This window comes from Acomys minous (genome assembly GCF_964271855.1).
Source record: "Acomys minous genome assembly, chromosome: 10".
NCBI lineage: Eukaryota > Metazoa > Chordata > Mammalia > Rodentia > Muridae > Acomys > Acomys minous.
The window spans coordinates 33,290,663-33,304,832 of NC_140491.1; the positions used below are offsets into that span (position 1 = coordinate 33,290,663).

General features: G+C 52.4%; 1 protein-coding gene across 3 annotated transcripts; it reads right to left on the reverse strand.

The window, feature by feature from the left end:
- Positions 1–4,486: 4,486 nt before the first annotated feature.
- Positions 4,487–13,978, reverse strand: MSANTD1 (Myb/SANT DNA binding domain containing 1). Of its 3 annotated transcripts, XM_084800299.1 has the most exons (4): positions 13,716–13,978; positions 10,899–11,163; positions 6,931–7,206; positions 4,487–5,262 (listed from the first exon to the last, which is right to left on the reverse strand). In XM_084800299.1, exons 1-4 carry the CDS (start codon positions 13,729–13,731, stop codon positions 5,022–5,024), a joined length of 798 nt encoding a protein of 265 aa, XP_084656425.1. In that variant the 5' UTR covers positions 13,732–13,978; the 3' UTR covers positions 4,487–5,021. The 3 variants fall into 3 exon arrangements, with proteins under 3 accessions (XP_084656425.1, XP_084656424.1, XP_084656426.1); XM_084800298.1 differs by lacking the exon at positions 13,716–13,978 and having other exon boundaries at positions 10,899–11,314; XM_084800300.1 differs by lacking the exons at positions 6,931–7,206; positions 13,716–13,978 and having other exon boundaries at positions 10,899–11,314.
- Positions 13,979–14,170: the final 192 nt, after the last annotated feature.

Here is a 14,170-nt window from a genome sequence, read left to right on the forward strand (position 1 = left end):
TTGACCTTGAGACTGATTCTCTTTCATGTTCCTTGTGATGGGATGGAAGGTGTATTTCTCACGCCTGCCTGTCGGGCTGACCAAGGAAAGGCACGTGTGCAGCTGTGCACCTTATAAAGATTTCCTGAAAGAACACTGGCAGGCCAGGGCACTGGCAGGTATATTCCTGAGGGATGAAGGAGGCCTGTTCCTTAAGAGAAACAATGGCAGCATTTGTTGCTGGTGGTAAAAATAGCACTTTGCTCTAAGTCAGACTTTGGAAATACTTGCTTCCACCACCATGAGCTTGGGAACTTCCTGCTGAGATTGTCAGCGACCGAGCAAAGGTGACCATCCGGCCTCGGATCGATGGCATGTTGTGTTGTAATACTGGGTACAATTATTTTCCAAAAATGTTTCCAATTGCCCACTACGGGCCCAAACACACAAGATAAAGAGCCACTGGGGCATAAGCAGAGTCACAAGGGAAGATTAAGGTTTTGGAGGAGGTGGTTTAATGGAGGAGTGTTTACCTATCTTGCAGGAGTCCATGGGTTTAATCCCCACTCCAGAAAAAGTAAGATCTTCTCTTCTTCCTTAAGTTTGAGGTAAGACAGAGTTAGAATAGCCACATTGATTTGTTCTTTAAATGCCCTTTCTTTTCCAGGTAACTTCCTGTGAGGCTGGACTTCCTGACAAATCCTGCCCTTAACCAAAACCTCACCCAGCAGCACAACACACAGGCCTCCCAGGAACCCTTGCTGCTTCCCTCAAGCTAAAGATTTGTACAAATATAAAACAATGCCACTTTTCTTGTTGAAATATTGTATTGGAAAATAGATTTTTCATACAACTGGTCCTGATAGTAACATGTAATGGGTTTATTGTTCTGAAATAAATAACATAATTCATAGGCTTAAAGTTTAATTTTTTAATAAGGTGTTCTATAGGTACTGCCACTGCTGCTGGTTGGGACTCTTCATAGTTCTCTGGCACCCTTGACCACTTTTCTGAGTCACCAGGGTCTCTAAGATGATGTCTGAGCTCTACCATGCTCCAGTGACATGCTTAGGTGTCCTGCTGAGGTGCTGTGGGGGCCGTGGCTGAGGTGCTGTGGGGGCCGTGGCTGAGGTGCTGTGGGGGCCGTGGCTGGGGTGCTGTGGGGGCCGTGGCTGAGGTGCTGTGGGGGCCGTGGCTGGGGTGCTGTGGGGGCCGTGGCTGAGGTGCTGTGGGGGCCGTGGCTGGGGTGCTGTGGGGGCCGTGGCTGGGGTGCTGTGGGGGCCGTGGCTGGGGTGCTGTGGGGGCCGTGGCTGGGGTGCTGTGGGGGCCGTGGCTGAGGTGCTGTGGGGGCCGTGGCTGAGGTGCTGTGGGGGCCGTGGCTGAGGTGCTGTGGGGGCCGTGGCTGAGGTGCTGTGGGGGCCGTGGCTGAGGTGCTGTGGGGGCCGTGGCTGAGGTGCTGTGGGGGCCGTGGCTGAGGTGCTGTGGGGGCCGTGGCTGAGGTGCTGTGGGAGCTGTGGCTGAGGTGCTGTGGGAGCTGTGGCGCTGCTGCATGGAAAGGAATATCTCAGATCCTTGAAGAGGCTGTCCCAGTCCCCCTTAGGCAGAGTGAGAGCTCCTCTCCTCCATGCCCTGCCCAGTCTCTGAGCCCATGAGACTCCCGGCCATGCCCACATGTGATGAGGTGTATCCCCTTACTTCCTGCTGCTGTGATAAGACATCATGACCAAGGCAACTTACAGAAGAAGGGGTTTATTTGGGCTTATGGTTCCAGCGGGATAAGAGTCCATCACCATCACAGCAGGGAAGTGGCAGAAGGCAGGCAAGGTGGCAGGGACTGCTGAGGGCTCATATCTTGAACCACAATCAAAAAAGCAGACAGAGGCCACTAGGAATCACATAAGTCTTAAGATTCTCAAAACCTGCCTTCTGTGACATGTCTCCTCCAGCAAGGTCATACACATAAGCCTCCCCCAAAGAGCACCACCACCCACCGGAGACTATTCAAAGGTGTGAGACTATAGGTGATATTTCTCATTAGCACTACCATATAAAATAACCCTCAGGTTCCTGGTGTGTATGTCCCCAAAACTCCGCAGACAACTGGGCATGTCTTCCTACCTTTCATCCCATTCTTTGTTTCATACGAATTTAGACATGGTTTTGTCATTTCACAACAAAATCTGAAGTTCTGTTGGAAATATAGTGGATTAAACATAGTGGAAATATAGTGGGATTAAAGGCATGTACCGCCGCCGCCGCCACCGCCGCCGCCGCCACCACCACCACCACCTGATATTTTGCATCTTTTAGTGACACTGCATATCTTCAAAAGGGCCTCTGTCACCAAATAACCAAAACAAAACAAAAATAAGCTGGTCATGGTGGCACACAACTTTAATCCCAGCACTTGGGAGGCAGAGGCGGGCAAATTTCTGTGAGTTTGAGGCCAGCCTGGTCTACAGAGTGAGTTCCAGGGAAGCCAAGGCTACACAAAGAAAAAAAAAACCAAAAATCAAAAACCAAAACAAAACCTGAAATGTCCTCTGTGTTTCTGGTTAAATCCACTCCTGAGCAGTCCACTAATCTGGTTTCAGTTGAGTGTTTCTTATTCCCAACTCTAATACTTTTAGGTTGACGCTGTTGAGGTTTTATGTATTTGGTTTTCTGGATCATCAGAAGTATTATCTGAGCCGGGCATGGTGGCACACACCTTTAATCCCAGCACTCAGGAGACAGAAGCAGGCTTATCTATGAGTTCGAAGCCAGCTTGGTCTACAAAGGGAATCCAAGACAGCCAAGGCTACACAGAGAAAGGTTGTCTCAAAAAAAAAAAAAAAGTATTATCTGAAAATAAAGGTAACTGTCATGTCTTCATCCTGTCTCTCAGCTTTCTTTGTTTGATGACTTGTGTCTTGTTTTACATGTCAGAGGACCAGGTAGCCATATCTCTTGATGGGTTTAGTTTTCTGTGTTCATGTTTTGCTGAACCTGATCAGATATTTTAGCTTTTACTAATGACCCAATAGCTTAAGAAGAAACCAAAAAGTCCTCATGGACACATTGTGGAGGGCATAGTCAGCCCCAGGTGATCAACAACTGAGTCCCATTGAGCCTTGAGGGGCAAAGGAACAGCCTCAGACTGGCTGGACAGTGGGTGCTTCTGAACACAGAGTGTAAAACTGCTAAGTGACATGTGAGTGCTAAAACATCAGTGTGCCACACTGGACCACGTGGGTCTAAACATGAAGATCCCGGCTATATCCTGAACCTCATTCTGTCCCCTCCTGTGGAGCTTTGAGACACAGGTGGCCAGTGCTCACCCCCAGCAGCCTCTCTGACACCACTACTGTTCCTTCTGGGAGGATGGGCATCCCCTCTCTTTTTTGAGGCTCAGGAATCTCATGGCAGCCCAGCCTCAGTAGCCTACAGACGAGGACAGGCAGGTACATGTCAGCAGATCTCTGAGAGTCCATGGTGGGGTCCCCAGCATCCAAGGCTTCAGATGAATTCTGGAGACAGGAGAAGGTCAGGCTCCCTACCTTGGATCTCAAGTACAACATGTCCCTGACTTCCCCATCTTCCTGGAGTCATCCAACTGTTTTTCCAGAGAGAGCAGTGGTTCCTTGTACTGGTCCCCAGGAGGCAACTATTTGATCTCTTCCATGTTAAGGACACAGGGACAGCACATAGACAGCTGGCACTTTGCTTAATTTACACCATAAACATTGGCAAGTGCCCCCTCCATCTGTACCACTAAATGAATGTTTCCCTGCCTGTGGTTGTCAGCAAAATACAGAGCCCATAGGACACAGACTCAGGAACCCTCTGTGGGACAGAGGGACTGAGAGCTCAGAGAACATGCAGCTCTGTGTAGGCAGCCTGAGGGTAGGCTGACACAGACTTGCAGCCTCTCTCTCAGGCCTGGCTGACCATTATTGGGGAGTCAACAGAGCTGGCACTCTCACATCATGAAGATTGGCAGCTGCTCGGTGAAGCCCTGCTGTCACCCCTGACCTCAGAGGTACAAGTCTCAGGGTAAGCTGCCACAAGTAACCATCTAAGGCAGCTCCACCGAATCTGGTCCTCTGGGGTTGCAACTGGCCTGGTTCCAAGGGGTGAATCAGACAGGCCTGCTTCCAGTCTCCTCTGTGGTCTCAGTGAAAGAGGCAAGGCCTGGCCAATGCCACTATGGATATTCAGCCAAAAGGGCCTGGAAGAGTCTTTCGTGTGGTAAAATGACAGTGGCAAGCTGATCAGTGTATTCAGCCTTCTCAGATGCCAACAAGCTCACAGAAAACACAAGCTTCTTCCAGAAGCTCATGGCTCTGGGTGACCTGGGTGTTGTTTGCAATGACTGTTCCCTGTATGGGGTGCTTTTCCTAGCTTTACCCAAATCTGGTTCCTTTTGTCGCAGGCCCAACCTTTCCCTTGAGCACACACCATCACTGGCTACCCTTTCTCTGATGACTCACTTAGCACACCACTGCTACTAGCAGGACCCAGATAACAGACAGGATTTGGCGGGGCATGAGCAGTTGAGCTGGCATGGATCCTGTGCTAGGGTGAGCTCCAGACGGGTGACTGGGTCAGGTCAGTACTGTGTGATCACTGGGTAGTTAGGGTCCCGGGCACAGACAGTGTGGAGGGAAGACCCCCACAACATGCCCCTGACCTATGTATGACATTTGCTTTCAGAAGAGAATCCTCTAAGCCAGCACACCCCCTTCCCCTTCATACCGGAGAGAGGAAAGTCGGCTTCCAGGCAACAATGGAAAGTGTGTTTAATATCAAAAGCTGATTCAAGTATCATGATAGTGACTATATTGGAGGGTTCTTGGGCCTTCTCACAAGTTGTCATCCTGGGTCCCTGGCATCAATGCTGGAGATGGGGGTCCAAAAGTCTCCCAGGGCCACTGGGATCCTGGAAAGCCCTTCAGGAGAGCACAGAAGGCAGGCTGAAGCCTGTTCCCTTTCTGGAACCCTCCCTGGGTGGGCAGGGCCCTGCGCCTGGGTAGGCACCTGGCATCATCCTCTCCGTGGCCTTAGACGTTGGACTTGGCGATGATCTTCTCCAGCAGGCTCATCATGCGCTCCTGAAGCTGCAGGCTCTGAACCTGCAGGATGTTCTGCTGGTCCAGCACACGGCGCACCTCTCGGCACGTCTCCTCCATGGCGCGGCTCAGCCGGCGCTGTTCCTCCAGCATGGCCTCCAGCAGCCGCAGCTTCTTCTTCTGTAGGTGACAGCTCCGCACCTTACGCTTCTTCACAGGACGTTCCTCTGACCTGTGGGGGAAGAGATGAGCTGGTCACAGGGCCTGGGGCGAGGGAGCCAGCAGACTTTCCCAAACACCCCACTAGACAAACAGGAACACGGATGCCCTGGGAGCCACACCTATGACTCAGGTCTCAGTTTGCAGAGGTGAGGAGGGGTCAGAAGTCACACAACAGGGGGGATAGCAGGTGACAGCCAGTGCTGGTGCATGAGAGAACAGGCAGCCCTGAAGCCAGCAACTGTGAAGGCACACGGCCCTGACAGCACCCCAAAGCTCTCTGAGCTGGTAGAGGGTGCTGAAGGGTGAAGGGCCCACTCCAGGGAGTGGCAAGGCTCAAGAGGAAGACGCTGGGCAGCATGTGGTACTTGGTACTTTTAAGGAAAGTGAAGTCTGTAGCCCCCACTGGCCTATGACAGACAAAGAAATGGGTTTAGAACGAAGGCCTATCCTGAGCCCTCTGTCTCCAAGTATGCCTTTGGTGAGGGGGGTGGGGCAGACAGGTCATCTGGGCTCCTCCCCAGGAGATGCACCATGGGTCCTCTCTGCTAGTTGAAAAGCCCTTGCTGGGTAGCAGGGAACTGACAAAGCCTACCAGACCCCAAGGCCTATTCTGGGTAACTGCCAGTGTCTGGCCTGGGTTGCATGTTCTGAGCAGAGCAGGGGACCGGGTAGTCTTGGGGACGTAGCCCCAGGCAGCTGTGCCTGGGAACTGGGCTTGGTAAGCTGTGCGAACAATTGGCCATAAATCTCAGGCTTCTCTCCTAGCTTGGTCTGGCTTTAGTAAAGACAGATTTTGTCTGGGCCCTTCAGCAAGAAATTCCCTCTAAGGAAGGGATTTCTGGGTGAATTAAGCAGTGTTCCCAGCCCTAGGGACATTAGGCCCTGAGACCTCCTCGGCGACACCTTCCTACCTTACCTGCTGTCAAACAGGATTGAAAGTATGTAACTCAAAGCTACATTTCCTGGTTTTTTCAACTGCTTGACTCCTTTTTTACCTTGGAAACCCATCCTAAATATCTTCTCCTTAGAAGTGTCTGTTCAGGTAATATATTGTATATATGTGTAATAATATAAATATATGTAAAAAATAAAAATAAAAAAAGAAGTGCCTGCTCACAGTCCAAAGTCACAGAGTGTCTCCTACTTGTCTCTCAACTCAGAGAGTCTATGAGTATCTTGCAGGCCCAGGCATACAGCCAACACAGCCCTGGAGCCAACAACAGAGAAGACAGATACTACAGGCCCACTCACTGCTCAGGAGGTGCAGACCCACATCTCTGTATAGAGAGGAACTGTTGCTAAGGTGGGGACCCCAAAAAGGGCCCATGTTGGGACTTGGCAGGCAGAGAGGGCATGATTGGGGCCTGGCCCTATGTCTTCTCTCCTTGAGGAGTACTGATTTATCCCCATTTTATGGTGGGAGGCAGGGATCAGAGAAGTCAAAGAACTTTCCATGCAGGTAAGAGGTGATGGGGCCTTGGACACTGGCACTAGAGTTCTTGCTGCCCTGGCCCTGGACCAGGCACACAGCTATGGTATAGAGAGTGCCACTGTGCCACTGCCAGCTCCTTCCTCTGAGCACTGGAACCTTGGCCCCATTTGGGGATAGGGCAGGGGATGGGATGGGATGGGAGGACCCCTCTCCTAGGTCAGGAGAGGAAGAGAGAACACACACTACCTGAACTTAAGGGACAGTAAGCTGGAGGAGCTGTCGGAGCGATCATCCTCGAAGCGGCCTTCATAGGAGCACTGGGTATACGGTAAGTACAGAGGGGTGGACTTAGCGGACGGCGACAGGGACGCCTCGGTCTGGGACGTGGAGGGCCCCGGCTGCTGGCCATCCGGCAGTTTGCCCTCACAGGACTCGGGGACCTTGGCCAGAATCCTATCAATGGCTAGGTAATAGGGCCAGTCCGGCGGGATGGACTCGCTATCTGTCATGCATTTTAATTTCCTGAAACGAGAGACACAAGAGCCAAGGTGAGAAACAGCAGGTGCAGTGCGTCCTGCCTGAGCCCTGGGCAGAGTGGCACGAAAGGGGTCTATGTCCTCAGAGGGAGACACGCTGATGCAAGCGGGAGCTACTCCCGGCCAGTCAGGCTCTAGGGCCCCTGTGACACTGGATAGAAGGCAGAGAGGCTTCGGGGACCTGTACAGCCTTTGGGTGTCAGAAAGGAAACTGGAGTAGGAGCAAGGGCACCCATAGGTGCAGGGAGCTTGGGGCTGGTTCTTGTGGTCTCTGCTCTCCTGTGGGTTCTAAATTCACTGCAGTGCACTGTGTGCCCTTTACATATGTTAAGCTGCAGTGCTGAGACTGTGAGATACTGACACAGAAGAGATCGTTGCATGCGGCATTTGTAGTCTACAAAGATGCCTCCGGGAGGGGAAACAGCAGGGCCACAGGAAAACAATACTCACAGCTCTGGGCCTGGATCTGGCGCACACACTGTGATCTTGGACAGGTTCGTTAACCTCTCTGAGCCTTCATGTTTTACATTAGTAAAATGGGGATGAAAAAGTAAATCCTTCACAAGGCTAAAGTGGAGATTTCATAAAAACAATGTCTAGTAAACAGGAGGCCAGGCTCCGACAACGTCCTCAGCTGAACCTGCCAGGAAAGTGTGTTAGGCCGTATCACTGTAATGCTGCTACCATTCCATCCCAGAGCTAAGCCTGACCTAGCTCTCAAATCCACAGCCTTCCCAGAGACTGTGGGCTCGGTGGCTAGTCCCATCTCTACTAGTGTCAATGCCGAAGGCCTGATGAGTGTGACCAATGCCCTCAAGACCCTAAACCCTGTCTTCTCCCACCGATGGGTCCTGTCTCACTGACAGGGCTGTCACATCCCTGCCCTTTGTCATCCCCTAGGAAGGGAGGGCTGGAAAGAGTGGCCACAGGCAGATTGGACAGTTTTGGTCTTCAGAGAAATAGCCTACATAGGAGGAGCATTTCAACCCCCCAGGGCCACCTTGGGCCCATATGGGGTTCTCTGTAAGAGCTGGCCCTAGTCCTGCTGATCCCTGAAGATGGAAAGATGGCCGAATGAGCCCACAACACAGGCACAGCCAGTGACAAGGGGCTGCTGCCCAGGATAGACTGTGGCTAGCCAAAGCAGAGGCTGGCCTTGGGGAGTAGCATTAAGGCCCTGGGGGAGGGCTCCACCACATGGCGTGACTACATCAGAGAGCAGATGGGTCACAGAGAACAGAGCATATAGACTTATCTGGATGCATAGCAGGGCCACTGTCAAGCCATCTGGGGGAGGGCACAGGGAAGGTGGAGTTTATTAGCGTTGGTGCCATGGCAGCCTTCTACTCAGAACCCCTGTCCCAGTTTTCTCTGCTCCACTTAAGCCAGCCTTCTCCTCGCCTGTCTCCAGTGAGGGGGCCTCACACCATATTCCAACAAATCACGTTCCACAGAACCTAGCTACCTGCTCAAATTTCCTTTAAGCCAGAACCTTCATATATAGACAGTTTCTGTAAAAAAAAAAAAAAAGTAAGAAAAGACTCTGCTGTGAAGGGGTTAGCAATGGATGAACAATGAACTGGTCAGCTCTGAGGAGCCAGGGTCTTCATGTGCTTCATAAACTGTGAAGTGCTATGCCTCCTCCCCCCCAGACTGCAGCGGCTGTCCCTCCCATGCGCCCTCATCCCCACGTCTCCTTGGCTCACAACCACCTCTAGGAATGGAGACAGAATCCCTCCCCTAGGGCTCTGAGGGAGGCTTTCAAGATAAATAATGAATAACACAGTTAGACACTGTGAGCTAACAGAGTCAAAGGGAAGCTAAGGAAAACAGCCAGTGGTGCCTCCCACCTCCCTCAGAATCCCCTTCCTCACCAAGCACTGGAATAGGACTACAGGGAGTTAGCCAGGCAGGCCTCTTGCCATGGCTGTTACCTTCATGTGTTCATGTCTGTTCCTGCAGGCAAGAGACTTGCCTCTCAGCTCTCTCAGAAGACAGAGGCTTAAATTTAACATCAGTTACAATAAATGACTCTGATGCCAGCAAGCCTCAGCAGCTGCGGGAGCTTCTGGTTTTGGCTCACAGGCTCATCCGGGGGCCAGCATTGGGGGTCCAGAAATGAGCCTTGGATAGGCCAGGCTTGAGCACCTCTTCTTCTATGGCCCTTAGAAGTCAAACTAGCTGTTAGAAACAGAGCTTCAGGGCCTTATGGTCTGTCCAAGTCTTGTTGGGTCTCCGTGTCTCCCAAAGGCACAGGATTCACGGGCCAGGCTGGGGTTCCCCTCTCTTTCTTGGGGCATCTTTTGCCAAGGAGGGCATGAGAGCTCCTTTCTTCTATGGAGTCTGGCTACAAGGCAAGGTCTGCAGTAGCCTCTCCATCTGCACAACTCACCAGAGCGACCACTAGTACCTCTGTGAGGCTCTGACAGCACTGCCATCATGGGATCCAAACAGGCTTGTAAGGAGCCCCAGGCCCTGTCTCATCTGCCTTTTGAGGAAGTACTCTTTTTTCTTTTCTTTTCTATTTTGAGACAGGGTTTCTCTGTGTAACAGCTCTGGCTGTCCTGGCCTCGCTTTGTAGACCAGACCAGGCTGGCCTCGAACTCAAGAGATCTGCCTGTCTCTGCTTGCTGAGTGCTGGGATTAAAGGCGTGCACCACCACGCTTGGCTATTGAGGAAGTACTCTTAACTACAGTCCTCCAGTCCTACAGTGAAACCTCCCCTCACAAGAACCTCATGTTCAACACCCTCACTTCATACCTTGACCTTTGTCCCACCCTCTACTTTCTCATGCCTCCAAAGTCCACAATGTCCACCCCATCCACAATCCCTGGCCTGTATTTGACTCTTTTCCTGATAGGTCAGACCCATCACAGCTGCTCCTTCATGGATGCCAGAGATGTTCTAGACTGTGGACTTATTATCCGTCCTCCAAAGCTTTCCTTCAGCTGCATGCTAGGACAGGTCAGACTGAGAGGCAGCAAAGTCAGAGACATGGATGGGGAGTCCCCAGGCCAGAGTTTTGTACTCTCTGGGCAGCCCCATAAACACCTCTCTCACCAACCATGAGGCTGGCCCTGTGCTGGGCACGTGGCAGGGCCTCACTTAGCATTCACAGTCTCAGGGCATTAGGATCAGCCAGGCCTAGGAGTCTATCTTCCTTTTCACTATGGTTTCAGTTTCGCTACATGACACAAAGTACCTCGCACCTTGCCCAACTTGGGTGCTGTGGTAGGTGGGGCAGGCAGAACCAAGCCCAGCTGGTGCCTAGCACTCCCAGTAGAGGACGAGAAACCTCCAGGTCTGGTGCTGTCTGTGATACCTGCCTCTGGGGCATCATGGCAACCTTAGAACCATCGTTATGATAGTGCAGTGCCAGCCCTAATCTCAGGAAGTCGCACTGAGGACACCCCCAGCCTTGCTACTTAAGAGTTCATGAACAGTTTTTTTTTTTTGCTTGTGGGCCTCAGTTTCCCCATCTTCCCAATGGGAGGCTGCACAAATGGTTCTGGAAGGCCATCTTGCAAAGTGGGGGTCTGACCTACTGGTGGACCACCCAGCCCAGGCCACACACACACACACACACACACACACACACCCTCCCTGCCTCAGACCACAAAGTGGCCAAGAGTGGAAGAACCTGCCTGGACCCTCCCACAACCATCCTGCGTGCCCACCTGTACTGGAAGGTCATGTTGGTGATTTTGATCTTGATCTCCTCGCCTAGCCGGCGCTCCCCAGTCATCTCAAAGAGCTTGCTGGCCATCTTCTCGTACACCTTGGCATTGCGCTTGGTCTGCTTGAGCTCATCGAAGAACTCCTCCCAGACCAGCATGAGGCCGCGCATCTCGGCATCTGTCCAGTTGCGGGCCCGCCGATGCTTCTCCGTCTGAGGAGACACAAGGTAGCCGGGCACTTCGGCCGCTGCCATGCTGGAGGCACCTGCAGGGTTAAGGATGGCACTCAGGCAGGGCCTCAGGCCTGGCCAGCGCACCATGGGCGAGAGGCAGTGCACTCGTTCACTCGCTCGCTCGAGGCAGCTCCACGCTCAAAATGGGGCCTACATCTGACAGGCAGGAATTTAGTTAAAAGCTTTTAAACGGGAAACGTCATTTTGATGTCATGTTTCCATAGCAACAGAGCAACTGCATAAGCTACAACAACAGAAACCTTTTAACTGAAAGCACAGGAATCAGGGCCGCACTGACGGGCCATCAATATTGCAGTGAGAGGCTGTGCCCAAACCCACTGTGGCTCCCAGCCCTCCTCCCACCCCGCTGGCCCTCTACGCCCTAGAAGAGACTTGCTTCAGCCATGCTTGACAGGCTCCTACAAGGGCAACCTGGGCAGCAGTCCCCATCTCAGCCCCATCTGGTTCTGGTTCACGTAGGCCAGAGTCCGAGACGGCCCAAGATCAGCACTATGCTGAGACCCAAGGTACAGGCTGACAAGGGAGATAGAGGCCCCGATGCTGCTTTGATGATGTTGCTGTGGTGGGGTCCTTGCTGAGAGGTCACCCTCTCTTAGAGGCCTGCCAAGCTTTACTGAGGCTGGGCCTCATGAGGCCCTGCCTCCTCCCCATGGACTCTTTGCTCCTCTTGCTCCACTTACCCAACACCCTGGGTGTCGGGTTGCGTGGGTGCTGGGAAGCCGGGCTAGTCGGAGCTAGAACAAAGGCGCTGACCTTCACATGGGTACAAGCAGGAGCCCAGCACTGAGGCAAAGCGAGCTGAGATGAGGAGGCCCATCAGGGAAAACTGGCAGGAATCAGAGGGCAACTTCAACGGCCTAAGGCAGGGCACATTTCAGGGCCTTAAGAGACAAAGCAATGCTGGGGTGGGGACAGGCAAAACGTCAAGATGAAGATTAGTATGACCACGGAGCTAGGCAGAGACTTCAGGCTAAGGAGCCAACAGGAGAGCGGGAGTATAGAATGTGGAGTCTGCAGAGGGAAAGGACACCACATGGCATCAACAGCTAATTTCTGGAAGGAAAGGCCCAAATGAGGATGCATGGGACATAAGGTCCTCATGCCGGACTGGCTGTGGTGGACACAGGGTCTAGTCTGATCCTAGTGTCTCTGGGTCCAGTATACTCTATTGGTAGTCCTGCCTGGTCCCTAAGCAATATGGCTAAGACTCTCTGGTCAGCAGAGGTATAGTGAGCATCAGCCCACCCCTGTGCCTGACCAAAGACAGGAAGAACTCAGCCTGGGACAAAGCCGTGTCTTTGGGCTTCCAAGGTCCACTGTAATGAGCACAGTTAGTAACCTATTGGGTGGTGGGAGTGGGACCTGAGTTCGAGGCCAAAATCAGAAGTGGAAAGGCAGCAGAGGGCAGCCCCCCCCCCCCCCCGCCACTTCACAGGTTCAGGTCAATACCTGACTTCTCTGAACCCTAAGAGTCACCTAGAGACACAGAAACATCCTTTCTACTGCTGAGCTTTGTGGGCACCTCTGGGCTTGTTTGCAGGCACCCAATGACTGTTCCCATCTCTCCAAAGGAGTACTCAGAAGGTCTGCAAAACCTCCTCAATGCCAAAGTCAGATAGTGAGCATGCCAGACATACTACTGGCCTGCTGGTTCGCTGCTGCCCCCTAGTGCCGAGCGTGGGACCTGGGTCTGGTTTTCAGAGCTCACAGTAGTAGAGCGCCTAGAAAGTGCCTCCTCCAGAAAGGCCCCTCACTGTTCTTTAGGCTCAAAAAGTTTATCCTTGAGGGACAAGGTAACTAGGGACCTGCCCCATTGCCTCCACAGAGAACAGCTCCAGCTAACAGGGAAAGGCAGGCCAAACATGACCTGGGGCCCAAGGACTCAGTATGCCTCTCGAGTACTGGGATTGAAAGTGTATGTATGACACTATGCTTAGCTTCAAGCTGCTAGCTTTTGAATCTAGCTCTCTCTGACTCTGCGTGACCTTAACAATGGACCCCAGCCTCAGCTTCCTGATCCTTGGACTAGAATAACAGAAGCTAGCTAGATGACTACAAATGACTTAGCAAAATGTTGACCAAAGAGCGACAACCTCTTTAGGGATATGGGGAGGTCATTAGATTCTCATCAGCCATCTCTCAGCCCCTTCAACAAATCTCCTTAGAGCCTCTGGAGAGCTCAAAGCCAGGCCAGTGGCTAGCTGTTGGCTAATGGATGCTACTGTCATTACTCTGGGTTCTGTAGTCAGATGGCTATCGTGGACGCATCTATACCAGCTGCTTGCCCAAGATCCAGGAAGTAGAAGCCAGTCTGGCAGGAGCTACTCTGTAACAACACACCACTTTGGGTGGCACCTTCATGGAGGTAAGATGGGCTCCCACTTCTTCTCAGCCATGTGGGCACCAGGCACCCTAGGAAGAAGGTAGCCTCTGAGGGCATCTCCTAGAGCAGAGAGTCCTTGCCTGGCTTCCAAGGACAAGAATAAACTGGGTGTTTGTCCAAGCCCCAGCTGCCCCCACCTAAGTTGGGACATGCCTCTCCATTGAGAGTAGAGATCCATACCTTGGCACAGCTGCATGGCCTGCTAGGACCCTCGGTTGTCACAGGATGAAGAGGCAAAGGCTGAGGACTAGGCCCCCCAGTAGTACCTGAAGGGAAAGGGGGCAGGTCAGCTTTAGCAAGTGTCTTTTAAAGGCCAGGTACAGGGAATGGGGTCAAGACTGGTTCTGCTGTGAGCTGGTAAGACCTACTTAGGCTCCCTAGGTCTGTTTTCCCCTCTAAATAATGAGTCTGGGCTAATCTAAAACTTGCTTTTATTCAAACTATTCACATGGTAAGAAACCAGGCCTGACCAGGGTGATAGCAGCCCAAGTCCAGCCTCTAGTACAAAATGGGTAGCTATGGTAGGATGCCAGTAGCCTTAGGGGCTGTACACTGAGCCTCTACTGGTGGGAAAATTTAGGGGTTGAAGACTTGACAAAGGCCTGGAAGCATATGAAATGTGTACACATGTGGCA